At 37.5% G+C, this 20218-nt stretch overlaps 1 protein-coding gene across 19 annotated transcripts in view; it reads left to right on the top strand.

Annotated features, from left to right (window-relative positions):
* The window catches only part of LOC131547855 (teneurin-3), a 642274-nt gene extending 638045 nt beyond the window's left edge, over positions 1-4229 (top strand). For all 19 annotated transcript variants that reach the window (XM_058788591.1, XM_058788700.1, XM_058788676.1 and 16 more), the window contains 3 exons: positions 519-2130; positions 2246-2376; positions 2628-4229. In XM_058788591.1, coding sequence (XP_058644574.1) covers positions 519-2130; positions 2246-2376; positions 2628-3386 — 2502 coding nt within the window. In that variant the 3' untranslated portion in view covers positions 3387-4229. The remainder of the gene's footprint in view (positions 1-518; positions 2131-2245; positions 2377-2627) is intronic.
* The last annotated feature ends 15989 nt before the right edge of the window (positions 4230-20218 follow it).

The following is a 20218-nucleotide window of genomic DNA, read 5'->3' as shown; positions in this document are numbered from 1 at the left end:
ACTTAAGCCCACAGCAAGAAACACTTATTTATCATCCTTTGCTTCAACTCACCTCTCACATTGTCCAACAAGACCCAAAACAGACACGGAATAAACATGAGGCCTCAGTCATTCATAACTCAAAGACAACTTGCTGACTTTGTTTACCTCAAGCTTCAAGCTTAGCATACAGATGGATTTTAAAACCCTTCTTTTTATTGATGTTCTGGTTCCACAGTATGCAGAGCACGAAAAGAGTTTTCAACCCACCTCATTGGGATAAGTATGGGCAAATCATGAGGCTAAAGCCAGTAATTGCAGAACATTTTATATTTATGCAGCCATGCACATTCAGCAGACCTGCATTTAGAAGCTTGAGGGTCAAGAAGAACTCAATTAGGCAAAGAAATAATCACTAAATGGAGCGTTAATACCTGCTTTTACGCCCCATTTGCATTTTAATAGCATGTAAGAAATGCATGAAAGAGTAATGAATTGTTTAGGTTAATTTCTCCTCTCTCCCACCTTTTGATTTACAGTCCATGGTGCTGCTTTTACACAGCCAGCGGCAGTACATCTTTGATTACGATCTGCAGGATCGCCTCTCTGCCATCACTATGCCAAGTGTGGCCCGTCACACCATGCAAACTATCCGCTCTGTCGGCTACTACCGCAACATCTACAATCCGCCTGAAAGTAATGCCTCAGTTACGGTGGACTACAGTGAGGACGGCCAGCTCTTGCGGGTGGCACACTTGGGCACTGGCCGGCGTGTCCTTTATAAGTATCGGAGGCAGAACAAGCTGTCTGAGATCCTATATGACAGCACACGGGTCAGCTTCACCTACGATGAGACAGCAGGTGTGCTGAAAACTGTCAACTTACAGAGTGAGGGTTTCATTTGTTCTATCAGATATCGACAGATAGGTCCACTGGTGGACCGGCAGATATTCCGCTTCAGTGAGGACGGCATGGTCAACGCCCGCTTTGACTACACCTATGACAATAGCTTCCGAGTCACCAGCATGCAAGGAGTCATCAACGAGACCCCGCTTCCTATAGATCTTTATCAGTTTGATGACATTTCCGGCAAGGTTGAGCAGTTTGGCAAATTCGGCGTCATCTATTATGACATTAACCAGATTATATCAACAGCTGTCATGACCTATACAAAGCACTTTGATGTCCATGGCCGCATCAAGGAGATCCAGTACGAAATCTTCCGCTCCCTCATGTATTGGATCACCATCCAGTATGACAACATGGGCCGTGTCACCAAAAGAGAAATAAAGATCGGCCCTTTTGCCAACACTACCAAATATGGCTATGAGTATGATGTGGACGGGCAGCTGCAGACAGTCTACCTGAATGAGAAAATGATGTGGCGGTATAATTACGACCTGAACGGCAACCTACACCTGCTGAACCCTGGCAACAGTGCACGACTCACTCCCCTCCGCTATGACTTACGAGACCGCATTACACGGCTGGGCGACGTGCAGTATCGTATGGACGAAGATGGCTTTCTGCGCCAAAGGGGTGCGGAGATCTTTGAGTACAACTCCAAGGGCCTCTTGGTTCGGGTGCATAGTAAAGCCAGTGGCTGGACCATACAGTACCGCTACGATGGGCTAGGAAGGCGCCTGGCCTCTCGCAACAGTCTGGGCCAGCACCTTCAGTTCTTCTATGCGGACCTCAACTACCCGACACGCATCACCCATGTCTACAACCACTCCAGCTCTGAAATCACCTCGCTCTACTATGACCTACAAGGCCATCTGTTTGCCATGGAGATCAGCAGTGGTGAGGAGTTTTACATCGCTTGTGACAACACAGGAACACCACTCGCAGTCTTCAGCAGCAATGGGCTTCTCCTCAAGCAGGTGCAATATACTGCTTATGGAGAGATCTATTTTGACTCCAACCCTGACTTTCAATTGGTTATTGGATTCCATGGTGGCCTATATGATCCTTTAACAAGATTGCTGCATTTTGGAGAGCGGGACTATGACATTCAAGCTGGCCGTTGGACAACCCCAGATATTAGCACCTGGACCAGAGTGGGCAAGGACCCATCTCCCTTCAATCTGTATATGTTCCGCAATAATAATCCCATCAGCAAGGTGCATGAGGTCAAGGAGTATGTCACAGGTGAGGAGCGGGCCCTTCTGTCACACTGTATAACTACGATTGTAATTAGTTTCACTGTCAGGCAACCCGTGAAGATTTTTTTTTTTTTTAACAATGTCTGTTCTTTCATTCATAGATGTCAACATCTGGCTGGTGACATTTGGCTTTCACCTGCATAATGTTATCCCAGGATTTCCCATCCCTAAATTTGACCTTACCCAACCCTCGCTGGAAATGAGGAAGAGTCAGCTATGGGACGACCTACCGGTATGCAGTCTAATGTCATCTTCTGTCCCACATAAGTTGATAATTTTGCTTTCGTACAGTAGTTTAAAATAATACAATGAAAAGTAACAGCATTTGATTACTCTGCATATCATGTGATTAATTGTTAAAATTCAAAATCATATTTAGTGCCCTAGTAACCTTGCTTTCATTCAAGTTGAGATTTAGTGTATAAAAATATGTCCAGATAAATAATTAAGAGTATGTGTTTTGTCTTTTTTGTCTCACTTTAGTCCATCTCAGGGGTCCAGCAGGAGGTTACGAGGCAGGCCAAGGCTTTCCTGTCTTTTGAGAGGATGCCAGAGATCCAGTTAAGCCGACGCCGTTCAAGCCGTGAAAAACCTTGGCTGTGGTTCGCCACAGTCAAATCCCTCATTGGTAAAGGTGTGATGCTTGCCATTACCAGTAAGAGCCAGGTGGCCACCAATGCACTGAACATAGCAAATGAGGACTGCATTAAGGTGGCCACTGTCCTCAACAATGCCTTCTATCTAGAGGATCTGCACTTCACAGTGGAAGGTCGCGACACGCACTACTTCATAAAGACCAGCCTGCCCGAGAGTGACCTGGGTGCCCTGCGGCTCACCAGCGGTCGCAAGAGTCTAGAAAATGGTGTCAACGTAACAGTGTCACAGTCCACCACCGTGGTCAATGGACGGACACGTCGCTTTGCAGATGTGGAGTTGCAGTACGGCGCATTGGCTCTACACGTGCGCTATGGCATGACACTGGATGAGGAGAAGGCACGTGTTCTAGAGCATGCCCGCCAGAGAGCACTGTCAAGTGCGTGGGCACGGGAGCAGCAGCGCGTACGTGACGGGGAGGAGGGAGTGCGTCTTTGGACAGAGGGGGAGAAGAGGCAGTTGCTCAGCTCTGGGAAGGTGCTGGGTTACGACGGCTACTATGTACTATCAGTGGAGCAGTACCCTGAACTGGCCGACAGTGCCAACAATATCCAGTTCCTGAGGCAGAGTGAGATTGGGAAGAGGTAACAGTCTGCACAGCACAGACTGTTCAACAGACTACTGCCCCTTTGCTCCACAAGCTCCTCTCTCCAGTGTACACACTCCCAGAGCTCCTATCCCAGAGACTACAGGGAAGGGGTTTATGTTAGAGAAGTGAGGAGTTGTGCCTAAGTGCCACACACACTGCAGTTATATGAAAAAACCTGAGGCACTTCCTCTTTGACTGAACACACCCCCATCCTACATATTTGTTCACATTATTGCATTGAATGGATAATGGACTCTCTAAGAGAGCCACCGAAGGAAAAAACTCAGTTATGATTTGTTTTTCTTTTCTTTCTTTTTTTTGGCTTTTTATATAAAACCTTAAAGGTGACTTGGTCAGTGATAAAATTGAGAGAAAAAAAGGCAAATGTGTTTACATGCGAAGACCACTGCACCCAGACGAACTACTATAATGCCTTTTTCGCAAGGCAGTGACTGTAATTCAGTGGTTCGTACCGTCCTTGTTCTCAGCAACGTTTTGTCAACTAGTGAGGACTGAGGTTTCAGACTGTGAGCTAGTTGATTGTTTTTCTTCTGCTTTGATTTCTTAAGGGACACAGTTGTGGTTCATATAATCAAATCTGAGTGTACAATCTCATTCCTGAACCAACCCAGGTGGTGAATAGAGCGGAAACTGACAGAACAAAATATATAAATATATATCTCATAACTGACCAGTACATTGACAAGAGATGTTAGAATATCTTTATGGATTTTTTTAAAAGTAAAAAAATTCCACTTATCCGTACAACAATATTAGTCGCAGAGAAAGTAATTTATGTACAGTGTTTATACATAAAAAATAAAATCTTACAAATATTGAGACTTTTTCGTCTTGTCATGCATTACTGTTTATACTCATGAATTTTAATATTTTATCTTATCGAAATTTGTGGTAATGCTAACTGAAATAAAATCAGCTGTACTGTGTCATTGAATCCTCAACATTGTTTTTTCTTCTCTTTCCATCCTCTGAAACTGATTGTTGCCATTTTTATTTCTATTTCTCTCTTTTTCAGCTTGTCTAAATACGTTCAGTGGTTTCATGGCGTTACTGCCGCTGTAATCAACAATAGGTTTAGAGTAGCTGTTTTCCAGTTGTGAGATGAGTAAATACTACTCAAATACTAAAAACCCAACAAGGGTTTAGTAATTTGCCAGAAATTATTCCTTTACAGTAATGTCATGGTATTGTTCTGTCTTTAATTGGAATGAGTTTCAAGCTTAACGCTTTTTAAAGACTTTCTGTCCAGATATACAAGTTCAATCTTTAGCTTCGCTTTCTATCCAGAGATAAGTTTCCGCTCTTTTTAATGTGTTTAGACAAAGAATATATCACACTAACATTAATGTGTGTTGCCACCGGCAGCATGGGAGAAAAATAACTTGCACGGAGTTTATATCCCTGCATTTTCACCATGACTAAAAACCCCCTTGACAAGAAGAAACACTCAACTCTCTTGAATCAAAAGGGTCATTAGACTGCAGAGATAGTGTGGCTTTTTCCCATTGAACACTGACATTGCCCTATGATCATGTTATGATGCCAGAAATAAAAAATGTTTTGCATGGGGCTGAATTTATGTAACTGAGATAAGTGCTAAAGCAGAAATTTACTGAGCACTAATTATGAAGTGAACAGTTACCTTAAAAGAGAACTCCACCATCATCCATATGAAGGAGATTGATTTAGGATTTCTTTTACTTTAAAATATTTGACAACAAATGTATTCATCTAAGAGCACCACAAGCATTAAAGTGATCAAAAGTCACCCCAAAAGGGAAAAAAATAATAATTTGTATGCCTAAATGGACTGCCTCCTTCTTCAGATACTGTTTTTGTAAAGGCTTTTTAAAGATTGTATAAAATAAAATGTTCTGACTAATGAATGAGAAAATATTGTTTCCATTTTAGTTTGTTGTTTTCCTATGAAAAGTTTTTAAATCAATCATGTAATTGTACGGTGGAGCCTATTTTTCTATTCATGAGTGAATGGAGGTCTTACCCACCTGTGGGCCTGTGAGGTTTTGTTTGGGATTCTTCAGTTATGGACTGGTCTGAGCTTGTTGTTAGAGTGAACTTTTCCCCCTGGAAAGAGAAAAAAAAAAAAGGTGAGCACTTCATTAAAACACTAGTAATAACCAGAACAAGAACCACTGCAATATTAACAAAAAGTGTTTGCCCTAAAAGGTCTACACAGATTCTCTGCGACACAGTCAAGTTATTTGTTGGCGTAAGGAGTGGTCACTGTACTCCGAATTCCAATTTTCAACATAGTCAAAATACTCTTATTAAAACCTAGAAGTAGATTTGGGGGAAACGTGTTACAGAGTAGCAGTGAAGATACAAATGTCTGTGAGAGGAGAAGTGAGAACTGAAAACATCCTGATATGTTTGCTATCGATTGCATGCATACAGTGTAAACCCAATCAAAGGAAGGTCACTTTTTTCCTTACAGCATATTAGTGCCAATATGTACGTGGTCTGTTTTGATATTTCTTTGCACTACAATGTATATGTTGAAGATGATGATGATGCCTCTACATTATACATTATTGCAGTCTTCACGTCTCTGGTCTGATCTGAGGGAGATTGTAAAAACCGGTTATTTTTCCTAAATTAAAAGGAAAGATGCCTGTACAGAAAATCATCAGTATTTAATTTAATACTTTCGAAAAAAAAAAAAATGCCATTATCATCGCACAGTTTACAGTCAGTTAGCAGTAACGTTTTCTCATATCAGATCTGATGTGGGATTTGGTCAACCTAAAATATGTGCATTGTGTGACTGAATTTGTCAGAGTACTGAAAATTTGAAAATGCAGTTTGTGATTAGCTTTGTTGCTACTGCGACAAATCAACCATTGTTTGTTTTTTGTTTTTTGTTAAATTACTTCGTTTTTGAGCAGCCTCTACATTTTGTGTATTTTGTATTATCTGTTTTACAAACTTGTTCCAAACAATTACTGCAAATTGAAGTGGTTTTACCTGTAAATTCAATAACTTATCTTACAATCTCTCATTTGTAATGAGGATTTAGAGGAAGTTGTATTACTGATGTTTTTATGTTATTTGTTTTTGCTCAGTTTTGCTTTTGTATTGTTTTATAGTCACGCAGAATCTCAAAAAAAAAAAAAAAGCTCATGATTTCCATTTGATAGACACGTCTGTTTAGAGTGCAATTAAAGTGCAATTTTGATGTAATCTAAACTAGGTCACTGCTGGATTCATTACCTTTTATCTTCAACATGTTTAATGCTCCACAGAGATCAATCATAAAAAATAAAATGTAATATTCAAAAAATTTGTGTATTTATTAATCCATTGCACAAATGTGACCACAAATTTTACTCATTAAGTGAATCAGAAGAGAAAGGCAATAGAGCAGTGGCTCCCAAACTGTAGGAGTTACATGGTGCGAACCAGGAAATGTACACTATTAAAAAATAATTTGATATAATGTCTTGTTACTATTGTGCCGTTTGTGTTTTTTAGATGCTGGGGATTTTCACAGATCTGCAAAGGGCCAATAAAGAAACTAAAGGGGCAGGGATATTAATATTAATGAAAATGTGGCATTAGGGTTGTTACAAACCTTTCCATTCCAAACCTTTATGATATTTTACTGCGCAAGGCACTGACAAATTACATTGGGTGCGTACTAGACCTGCCGAATGTTTAATCGCGATTAATTGCATTCAAAAAAAAAAAAAAAAAATGTGTTTACATAATAAATGTGTGTGTACTGTGTATATTTATTATGTATATATAAAGACACACACATAAAGCATACATTTTGAAAATATTTACGTGTGTATATATATATTCATATATAATATATGTTATATATAAACATAACACATTTTTCTTGTATTGCCTTTTTTTTCTTTTACATCGATTATAGTCACGCGAGTATTAAAAATGCACTCTCTATTTTAAAATCTGAGCTTGGCTTTTTCCCGCTTATGGCACGTGTGCGCGCTAAAGACAATCGCGGCGGGCTTCATTGCACAGAATATGCGCTGTGAGCAACGCACATTGCTTGACAGCGCAGTCTGCCGTTTGGAATGCAGTCCGTATTAGATGCACGAAACTCACATACTGACAGACTTTCACGTGGGCTTTGTGTTTGTTTGTCCTGAAGCTCGCGGCTGCGGTTAAATGCACTTGCATCTACTTTTATGACACGAAATTGATGTAAACACAGTCAGTTATGTTTTCAGAACAGGACAAAACATGTGGAAATAGATCTGCCATTAGTGTGAATGCAGTCTGCCAGTGTCTGTGATCTCATCAGTAATAATCAAATGGCAATAATGCTGATTAAAAAAACAACAACCCATAACTATGATTGTCTGTAAACTTTCGATACTTAAAGCACTCCCAGATACTGAAAGTGCTTTTTGTTCATCCCTTGTAATTGTCTTTTCCCGCCTTTATTATTTAATATTTGCTTGTATGTTTTGAAGCTATATTTACTTTTAATTCTTAACAATAATGAATTAATCATATATTAATTAATTAATTAACATAATTATTTTAAAATGTAGCCTGTTTATATAATTTAATAAAAATGCACAAAATACATTTGATATAATCGTGATACATCATGATATCAAATTGAATTGAATCGTTGACATGATAATCGTAATCGAATTGAATTGTGAAACCAGTGCCGATTCACACCCCTAATATATATATATATATATATATATATATATGTGTGTATATATATGCATGTGTGTGTATTTATATATACATAATAAATATACACAGTACACACACATATATTATGTAAACAAAACTTTTATTTTGGATGCACGGCACTAATGCATACAGGTTTGAAACAACAATGCTAAAAAAAAGAAAAGGAAAAAATCACACAGAAAACCTGTTTTCTTATTACATTCCACATTCCTGTAGCGCAAACATTAGAGTATAGTGCTAGCAGTGCCAATGTCACAGGTTCGACAATGCATGCGTTGAAATGCAATGTAAGGAGCTTAGATAAAAGTGTCTGCCAAATGCATAAATGTAGCCTAATTTAACTGAATATCAGTTCAGTATCCACGAACAGAACATATAAAACAGAAATTAAAGAGATATCATCACAAAACAAAGCCTGACCGGATAATAAATAGGAAATTATATCTTACATAGAAAGCATGTGTGTGAAATAGTTAGGAAATCATTAATTTCACAGTTTCGTGATTCTGTATAATTTATCAATTATCCATATGTTTGAGAACTGATGGAGAGATGGAGTGTCTCAGATTTGATACAGCACATTCCAATTATACATGTTTCATCTTACATAGCTCTACTGGAAGCAGCCTAGAAACTCAGGGCCAAAGATTAATGAGTAAGTCTGATTCTCTTCTACAGCCAATCACGTATACCTGACCAACCGAACTTCACCAATCCACACTCTAACAAGCCTTGTCCACCTCACACAGCAGTCTGTGCCCCTCATTCCTCTACTGTATCAGTAAAACACCGCCCTACAGTCAGACTTCATTTTTATGAAGCAGCGAGCCTGAAGGGTTTGGGCCTCTGATTTCATGGGCAATGGTCCATTCCTTACTGCAGAGAAATAGCTTTGCTGCCCCTTTGTTGTTTTGAGAGCACCAGGCCAGATGTGCTTCCATAACAGTGTTTGAGGCGCACAGTGGCATGGCGCTCTCAATCAGAGTGGGACTCCATCCAAAAGGCCCCACATCTCAAATGTGGTCGAGTTTCCAGCAGCTGCAGCTGCCGAACAGAAGACACAAAGCACACTTTTGGGATATGGGAAGGCTTGTGAAGAAAAAAAAAAAAAATCCTGACTGGTTGTAATGGGTTTTCCAGTCACTTCTGCTGCATGTCTCTGAGGCCAAGCACATCTCTTTTGTTTGCCATTTATGAGAAAGTCTGAAGTGCTGATCCAGGCCACGTGGTGAGATGTCTTACAGGTGCGGTGTGTGTCTGTTTGCTCTCATTACTGGGGCTCCATTATAACCTCAGAGCAACCCTAACTCAACATCCAGCTCAGGCTATTCCTTGAGTGTGTGACAGACAAATTATATACAACGGACCTATGACAGTTGATTTATTTTAATGATGCAAGTAAAACAGATAAAGCTGGGTCATTTGCCTTGTGTTATCTGCACAGTGCACACACTTTCTGTGTTGTGTAGGGTTGACAAAAATTGCTTATTGATACTAGATATCAAAAGTAAATATTGCTGCAACTTGCATGCAGCGATGACAAACCCAGCCGATGGCTTTGGATAGTTGCAGTTTTTTATAACTGCTAGGACCCATTTATCAATACTTTGGTCACTTTATCAGAACTCTTCTCACAATAGCAGTTTATGTGGGCTAAACTTGTAATCCTTTTCCATTGCTTTGAGACAAAATGCAGTAAATTGCTACATCTTTCCAGTTACATAAATTTTGTTCTTAGACACAACCACCACCAAATTAATTTTTTTTTTAGGGCTGGATATTGACACAAATTTCACGATTTGATTCAGATTCTGATTTGATATTTATTCTTTTGGATATATTTCTGGTATAGTACATAGCAAATTTTCTCAACGAAAAAAATAATCTCTCAACTAATGCTGTAAAATATACAGGATAGTCAGTAAAAATTATAATAAATATGGTATATGGTGCATATATTTAGCAAAATGACTCTCTCTAGAGTTTATTTTTCTAGCAGACTAACGAGTTTATGGTCTACAAATACAGTGCCGTGAAAAGGTTTTCACCCCTTCCTGTTTTTGTTTTTTTTTGGCATATTTTTGGACAGCTAAGTGAATTTTGCATATTCACATAGGGGACAGCTTTTTTTCCCTTAATAAATGAAATCATCATTTAAAAACTGCATTTTGTATTTACTTGCATTATCTTTTTGTAATATTAAAATTTGTTTGATGACCAGAATCTTTTAAGTGTGACATATGCAAAAAAAAAAAAACAGGAAGGGGCAAAAACCTTTTCACGGCACTGGATGTTTTATTCTAAGGGAAATTTGACATTACATGACATATTGTTTACAGGCTGCTTTATTGATGCGTTTTTCTATGGTTGAAACACTGATTGAGTGATTACAGGAGACAGGATACAGATTTCAGTAAGTTGTACATACCTTCAGATGTTCATTCATGTTCATTTCATGCTCAAACTGCTATTAAACCAGGCGCTGCTTCTTTTGAACTGAGGCGCTACAGCAATGTCCACATTAAACAGCACCAAAACGGTATTTATTGTTTGAATATTGTAATAAACTGGACAGAATTTGAAATCTCAGACTTTGTTTCATATCAAAAGTAACAAAACACAAAGCTTATTACGATTTATTGAGTGGGAGGCGAGCAACAGTTCCGTTCATTAACTGAAAACAGGCTAGACTAATTGGTTCTCGGGACTTAAGAATCGATATCTTTTCGTAAAAATGACAATCGATTAAAATTGAGAAATCAATAATTTTACCCATCTCTATTTTTTCAGAACTGTTAAACTTAAGTTGAAAATCTTGTATAAAATCATTGTATAATGCATCCTGCTGTTATTATTATTTTTTAGGTCAACAAAGTGTTGTTGTTAACAACCTCTACTGTCGTTATAGAATGACTTGATTTGAGACATGTATGAAGTGTTTTAATTTGTTTAGTGCATTTCGGATGTGACATTTTTATTGCTGTGCCAGGCTGAAAGTGGGTAAGGAGAAGTGAATGATGCATTCTGAAAAAGTGACCTAAGTATTGATAATGGGTCTGAGTGATTGTAAAAAATAAATAAATAAAATCTGTAAGCTGATAAACAGAGGAACTGTGTCAAAGTCATTTATATGTGTCACATTTCCTACTGCCAGCTGGTAGTGCTATGACCGTGGGCAACAACAGCAAAAAAAACGATAGTCTATATAAGTATTTCATCCACTCCCACCAACCTTTTGTTCTGACTTAAAGGTGCCAGAATGCATTGATACAATATTTTAAATTGTTCTCTGATATCTACATAGAAGGTATGTGGCTTAGGTAAGGGCAAAAAATCTCCAGAAACGGTTTTACATGTGTATTTACAACCCTAGGATTTCTTCCTAGAATGAAATGGTCTGTTATAACCTTATTTGGAAGGGTCATAAGGGTAATGTTGAGCTCTGCTCTGATTGGCTGTTTCACAGTGCGGCTCATTTCAGTAGCTCACACAGCAGGAAGGAAACACAGGGAAAATATATATTTCAATACTTTCTCGTGCAGTTAAATCGTCAGTTAATTATACTGTATATAAAATGCTATTAATATGCGGGGCATTGAAACTGCTTTCGAATGCACTATCGTTTTTTACTTTTACTTTCGAGATTTGCGATCGCACAAACTATGGAGCGGCAGTAGCCTACTTACCACACATTTTACAAGATCAGATGCCTGTCAGTGGTGCTCAGGATCTGTAAATCATTCGCCGTCATCCTCAGTCATATCTCCTTACTCTGTTTATGTGGTAAGTGAAATCTTATGTACTGTAATGTAACAGGCTACCACCAGCAAGGAGCTAACCATGTCCCTTTAGTGACTCGCGTTATTTTATTAGAACGCGTTATTTGCTTTCCATGCCTTTCTGAATAAAGACACCAACTCATCCCTGCACTTTACATCCCCTGCACAGCCTGGAACATAACATTTATTTCCATGATCTGCCATTTTCGCTGTTGTCCTCGCTTGTTTCTTCGCAATACCTGCAGAACTTCTGATGGTTCGGCTGGCGACTGGCATAGAACATGGGCGGGTATATGCAAATGTTGGGGGCGCAACTATTAGTGATCCCGACTGTTACGTCACAGTCTGTGTTATGTTCTGATTCGCCAATTTTTCAGTGGTCTTTTTTATTCACGAGATTTACATAAGAAGGAGGAAACAATGGTGTTTGAGGCTCACGGTATGTAATTTCCATGTACAGAACTCTTATTATTCAACTATGCCAAGGTAAATACACTTTTCCATTCTATGGCACCTTTAATGTGGAGTGTTAGGGCCCCCAAACACCTCCATAAATTTGCTCCAAGGGGTCCAATTCACAGAGCTAACAATTAAAAAAACAAAAAAAACAATTTTTGTCAGCAATTTCTAGTGGAACCCAATTATACTAAGCATACTAACAATTCTAGTCATACTACCCAATGATACAGGACGGGAAAGTTGCTCATCTGCTTTCAAAGTGGAAAACTTTTCACAAAGAAGGATAATCAGAATACAATCATTGATTGAGCCTAAATAAAAAGAACACTTGCATAGCACAACAAAACATTTTCAATAGCTGCAACTGTGTTTTTGTCACTTCATTCTGTCAGTAGTCCAACCCCCTCCCTTCAGCTGAATGAGTCAATAAAGACACAGATAGATTTAGAGATCATAATTAGCCATAGTAATCAGACCTTTTTGACATTGCAGTCTGTCTTCTGGAATCTGGATGGAAGCCAATGTGAAGCCTTTTTGTGACAGGGATTACAATGTTTTTTAAAGCACAGACAGGTTAAGCTGAACTGTGCTTGCACAGTCACAAACTGTCATCAACCCTTTTTTGATTGAGCAATGACTTGGTATCGAGTTCCTACATTGTTCTCGTAAGACTGATCCAACTTTGAGTCCGTCTCCAGCAGCCAGACTTGTTTTTAGAGTAGTACATAAATATCCTGTCTTTCTCATTTTTGGAATTCAAAAGTGGCACCAACCTGCAGATGGCTGGATACTTAATATAAAAGATAGCTTTTATATGAAACTTAACAGCAGGGCAGCTGTTTGCATGCATCAGAAATACTGCCAAAACCTATGGCCCACCTTACACAGATGCCCTTTTTGTCATAACGCCATCACAACCTTTTTTCATAATTTATACAGGAAAATATAATGTTGCCAGGAAGCTTTGTAAGGTGCTATTATTTGAACCAATCTACAATGTGATCTGAGTGAACCTAGAGCTAATGTGAGAATACAATTAAATGCAAACAATGTTTGGAGCAAGGAGAGCTAAAAATATCCAACCAGGAATAAACAAGTTCTCAATTCCAGACCTTCAAACAGAATTTCTAAAGACAACGATGTATATTCTGACTATACAAAACTGCATCACCTATTTTATTTATAGGCAGGTGGAGAGGGCCACATGAGCATAATTCATTAAGTACCTTCAGACAACCTCCTCACACTTTTTGAATTTTAATAAGATAATAGGCTTTAGGTGCCAGGTAGTGATTAGGTTAAGATAAAGTATGCATGATATAAAGACATCCAACCTTAATATTGTTCCTCTAAGGGGGCACATGGGATATTAGATATCCTGTAAGAACTTAACACTTATGAGACCACAGGAGTAGTCTATGATACACAAAACATATATTATATGCATTTTTGGATTAGTTTCTCAAATGTTCAGTGGTAAAACTGAAACTTTGGTTAAAAAATAAAAAAAATAAAACATTGGGTGGGATATGTCAATCTAACATTTTTGTAAGCAGAAAATGACCGAAATGTTCACAGCACAAAGCAATGTGTGCACAATTTACAAAATTAGGATGGTTTTATCTTTATTTTGATGTTTTGAATTGAAAATATCTCATTTATGTGATTCATGTAATGGAGGAAACATGAAACGTTTTGTGTTTTCGACATATTGGCCATGCAAATAAGAATGAATGTGTGCATTATATATATTATATTACTTGCAAACAGTTCAAAATTATTTCCCAACTAGAACTGGACCTAGAATTTCCTTCATGGGAAAAAAAGGGAAAATAAAGCCCCCCCAATAATATTCAAGACATGTTCAAACATACATGTTTTTTATGTTTGGTTCTTTGCTGTATTCCTCATTTGTAAGTCGCTTTGGATAAAAGTATCTGCTAAGTGAATAAATGTAAACATATTACACAGCCTTCTGGGAGCTCCCCCTTTCCAGAGCTGTGTGAAGCTATAGCAAAGGCTATAAACTTTTACATGGCAAATAGACACATTGGGCATGTTCAAAAAGCACTGTTCAGTCACCAGAGCCACTAACAGAGTAACGTCTCATTTGATCTCCAGCATGTGAAGAGAGAAACCCAATGAGACATGCCAGTTTAACCAAGAGTCCAGAGACTGGTCTATGGTTGATAGCACTGCATGGATCATCTGGAATACAGCATTAGGCTTTATATGTCAAACTCTTATATATAACTTTATATATAATTTTTAAAATGTCACAGTGCATCACACTGACATTGAAAAAAACTGAAATATTTCATTAACCTGCCAGACAGCATTAAAAAACAGAGGGCTTATTAACAAAATACATTCTTATAATGAGTAATTAACAAAAATGACCTAGTTTTACAGATCAATAGTTTTTGTACATTCAATATAAATAGGTTATGGTATTAAATTACATTACATTTATAATAAAAAAAAAAGGAATGCACTTTATCTAATGATTGGTTAAGCATTATCCTATATTTAAATATATTTTTAAGTGTTAAAACTACCTCACAGAGCACGCAAACCACTGCACATTAATAACTGGAACCTGTATGCTGTAATTTATAAACCCTAAAGGCTTAGCTCAAAAATATTAGTCCATATTAAGTATTCCTCTGAAGGTTACCAAGTCTGGGTTTTATTAGTGTCAAATTAAAAGTTTCAAAACGTGCTTAGATAGCCCTCTTATATTTTGGAACAAAAAAGCGTCCTGTGTGTACGAAATTAAGCTTTGTGAATATTAGACGAGCCATGCAGTCGTTGTAATGCAAAGTGCTTTGTGAACTTATTCTGGACGTTCGGTGGAAAACAGTGAGAGCCGCCACTGGATTCGTTAATGTCATTTCTGTGTAATTTTAGATACATTAGGAAGATTACATGTACTTTACATTAAAGTTTATAATGAAGACACGATGCTTCTCGTCGATTCCCAACGGCGGCAAATCATATTTATTAGAGGAAGACGCTTGATAAGGCGAACTGAAGCTGCTTATAGCGAGCAGCGCCCTCTGTTGGTCAAAACAAACAAACGCCAGAGGTGGAACTTACTCTGTGGCTCTGATACTGATACTCCTCATATTAAATTAAAAACTTTTCATTTAATTTTGCTTAAGTGATATTAGACAGGGTTAGGATCAGAATGAGGTTTGTTGTCGTCATAAATAATTTTATATATAACAGTAGTTTATGAATATTTAAATCAAAATTGGTCTATATTTTGCATTATGACATAGGCTAAATAAATACTGGAATGCACTTTATCTTATAGTGTTGAAGTGTTAAACCATAACTATCTCAAAAAGCACATGAACTACTGCACATTTATAACGGAAATCTTTATACTGTAATTTAATCCCCAAAAATGGTGACAGCATAAACAGGTAACGTATAAATACAACTGAATTTACTTCACTTGAGTTGTACTACACAGTGGTAGTATTTCCACTATATAATACAATGTCAAAGAAATACCAGTTTTAAATATTGTATTTCATTTCTCTACATGAATTAGCCAAAACATGCAACAGCACAACGTATGCGGTATTCCATACAATGGTTTTGTAAACCATGATGAGAGTACAGTTAATGTCCCATAAAGCTCTAATCACTTAAGCAGCTGCAAATTTAGCTCCAAAATGTGTGTCTAAACCCAATCTGGTTACTAAATTGAAGACATGGCTGTGTGGATCAGCAATTACACGTTTAGATCTGAACTTGTCGCAAATAAAGAGTGTTTTACACTTACTTCATAATGACCGCTATAACACCTTGTGGATGTTTGCCACCTGTATTACTGTTCCCTGGCTTTATGCTATTTTTTCATCTGGAACCATATGGGAAGCAAGTTTGATGGATATCAAACGGAGCTCTCTGTGTCACTTTCCATATGCTGAAGTAAATATAAAGGTAAGTGAAGTCTGCTGCGGTTCATTTAAAAATGCCATACTGCATTCAGGTCATTTCATTAGCTAGATCACATCAATTCATGCAGTAGATTAGATTGGAGCTGTTTTATGGTTTTAATGGAGACAATGGGCCAAATGAAATAAGACATGTTTTTAGCTCATTCCACTTTTTACTCTAAGAGGGCATCCTTTACATTTCTGATCAAAGTGTCTTTTCACTTGGCAGCCAAAAGGGTTTTTAATGCAGCCGCCTTCCTCTAACTGTTTTTATCTACACTTACAAAGCTTTTGGCTAATGACCAGTGCTTTATCAAGGAGAGAAAGAGGGAAGGAGCTCACTGCAGGTAAGGTAAAAAACCTGAGCTAAACCGGACAAAGCACCAACGGCAAACCTGATTACTTGTCTTTGCATATATTGTTTGTCTGTCTGCATTTTATTTGCCTTCAAACACTCACATTTGGTTACCTGAAATATTGAAACGCAAGAAGTTGCTGTCAGAGTGGGATAATGTAATAAATGCCAGAACGCAAAAGGTATGATTTTGCTCACATTGAATTATTTTCAGTTTATTCAACACCCACATCACTTGTCACTGTTGTTACACTCGCTGAGCATGATTTGCCAAACACCATATCGGACAGATTGCATCTCTCTGGTCTGAAAACTTTTGCCTTCACACTGAAGAGCCTCTATTACTGGCATGGAGGACTTCTGTTTGTCAAAGTGTCAAATTGTGTTTCCAGTTTGAAGATGAAGCTTAAAGGAAACTAGCTTTTGAGGTCAGCAAGCAGCAACATAAGGACAGATGTACTTTACTGAGTGGGAGAAGAACTGATCCTCAGTGCATTTCATACTGCTTATGTTTATATACACACACATGCACACAAGGGTGATGTTGAAGAAATGAACAAGCACCCACCATAGTCTACACACTCACAAGTTTCATAGAGGAACCATTTTTGGTTAATGCGAAGAACATCATAATATTTTGAACCTTTTTCCACTATAAAGAACCTATTTTTTGCAATTGAAAGGTTCTATGGATGTTAAACCTACTTCATTGAATCATCAATAAAGAACCTTTATATTTAAAAGTGTTGTTGTGAGAAATAGCCTACATGTTTAACACAACTGGCCCCTTACCTGCTCCTGTAGAAAGAGTTTTCCCTCTGATTTCTGAGACAATATGCATGATAAAGATATTGTTAATAATGAGAAATAAATAGTTGGTTGAAACTGACAAGTTCAGTGTGCTTAGTCCTTCGGGTACATTGTATATGACATTGATGTAATTTTACACATCTTTCTGTCAGCATGCCTCTATCTGCCACCACACTTCTCTCTATACATTCCTCTTAAGTGACATTGTATAGTACTCAAAGTACAAGACCTGTCACTCTGACCATCAATTTATATGTCTACACAGCACAAGCATTGGATGAGAAAGAGCAAAGTGCAGCATGGTACAGAAACTGAGGCTTTTTTTTTCATCCGCTTTGTTCCTAAATTAAGTTGTCCAGCTCTTTTCTCATAAAGAGTGACAGAACATTTCATATTTACATCACTGAAGATAACCACATGACAGAAAGGCGCATGTATTTTAACTACTCAAGACTGAATTCCATCAAATATTTTTGGAATAACTTGAGTCTGTCACCGGTCATTGTTAGAATGACAGAGCTTTAAAGACTCTTCAGTGTGTGCAAAATTAGGTTACGATATCTGTAAAAATAGATGGGTTTTTTTTGGTATTCTATTTAATCTTTTTGCATTTCTTTCTTATCTAGGTGTTGCGAGGTTTGCTTTTTGTAAATATTTTAGTGATATATGTATATTTAATAATTTTATTCGTCATTTTTTGAGCTTTACATATTGTCTGTCATCCTTATGGTGCTCATATGCTGACATATCTTCTCCATCATTTCTGTCAGCTCACAGGCTATCACTGCCAATAAAATGGCACTGTCAATAAAATTCAAAAACGCACTGGTGTTGGTGACTTTCCAAATGTACAGTTAAAGATCTACATCTTCCCACAATCTGCATTGTAACAGTAAAACTAAGCTCTCGTGACCAATTTGATGTGCATTTCACCTGTGTCATCTCTTACGGCATCAGAATCTCACCTGTGAAGAGGGCCTGTCTTCTCTTAGACAGTGCTGGCTGGCTGTCAGAACGCTGTGTTCCAGAGAATGATTGCACTTGGTTCTCAAACTGACTATGCTGCAGCACTCCATCAGCTACACCATCTGACACATGAACAGGTTTTCATCTGCTTGCTGTAAACTTTTTTTGAGGCATTTTATAACCCCTTTGCTGCTCACGCAGAACACTTTCCTTTCCTGCAAAAGACTATTACAAGAATTATTTTTAGCAGCACCTCCAGACCCATCACCCAAAACATCATCAGAGAAAACAGTCCTCCAAAAAAAAAAAAATCCACCTAGAATGATAGGTCTGATCACCTCCGCGCATTATTCAATGTGCATACATCAACCAACTCATGTCTTTTTTATTTGTGACCTTTATTAACAGCATACTGCATTTCAGATAAAAGAATGGAAGAACAAAAGAATGTTTCTTTTCTCTTGAAGTATAAACTCTGTGGGCCTCTACTGTTCCAGCAATGACAGCACTCCCATCAGGTGGGTGTAATGATGCAATACATCATCAAAACGCAAAGAGAAAAATATAAGCAGCCACAACATCTACCTAAAAAAGTGCAAAGTTATACAATAGCAACAAACAAATGGTCTACAACATTATGGTTTTCAATGCTACAATTACTTCTGATGTAGTTCGAATGTTCATTGCAAGGGGTTAAAGAGTTTCACCAAAAATCATGATATTGTAAAAAGTATATTTACATAAAAAAAAAAAAAAATTAAGAGTGTTGTCACAGTAATGCTATACATAACCATTTTTGGTTCCCCAAAAAACCTTTCGGTGATCAGTTCTTAATATTCACTTTTGTCTTAGTCTGAAGAATATTTTAATAATCTAAAGAACTTTTCTCCACTATAAAGAACATTTTGTTAAATGTAAAGATTGCATGGATGTTAATGGTTCTTCTTGGAACAGTCAATGCCAATTAGGAACTTGTATTTTTAAGAGTGTAGCAGGATGTCCAAGCTGCCATTTTCATGACAGAACAAGTGGATTGGGACCAGTGACATTTCATTGTGACTAAGAGCCATTTTATTCTCCAAATATATTTCAGAAAATACATGCTCTAAGTGATAGGACCTTTCTTTTAATGTTTCCAGTACAAGAGCGTACCGAATTTGTTTTAAAACAATTAGCACAAAAACATCACATGGCATGTGGTATTTTCACTGGCCATCTATTAATGAAGGACCTCTGCAAATAGGCTACATATTGGAAACAACATTCGCTCTTATTTTCATAAAACATGCATAACCAGTATATGTAAGAACAACTTCAAGAGCTGACAGGCAGCTTTGAAGAGAATGACTTTATGGTTACTAAGAAAATAAATGAAAATACAGCTTTTTAAATCCTCTAATGTTTGACATTAAAATCATTTAAAGGTTCTCAACTGCCTGTGAACAATTGGCATAATTTTCTTAATTTTGTCAAAGCATTTACAGCTTTGGTTTATGGTGCCGTAAGACACTAGTCTGAATGACTTTCTCAGTAATGGCAGCCATGATGTCTGCATATTCAACACAACCATAAGTGAATGTGCAATTCATCCAGGCAGTCTACTATAATGTGATCTAATCAGCTTGATGTCTTTAATAAGCTTGATGTTTTTTAATAAGCTAATTGAGTTTATTCAAAGTTCTTTTTAAAGGAATAGTTCACCCCAAATATTTCATTATTCACTCACCCTCATGTCGTTCCAAACCTGAATGGACTTCTTTTTCCATGTTTTACAGAACAGCATG

Source organism: Onychostoma macrolepis, chromosome 01 (assembly GCF_012432095.1).
Source record: "Onychostoma macrolepis isolate SWU-2019 chromosome 01, ASM1243209v1, whole genome shotgun sequence".
NCBI classification, from domain to species: domain Eukaryota; kingdom Metazoa; phylum Chordata; class Actinopteri; order Cypriniformes; family Cyprinidae; genus Onychostoma; species Onychostoma macrolepis.
This window is presented reverse-complemented; position numbering and strand designations above follow the sequence as displayed.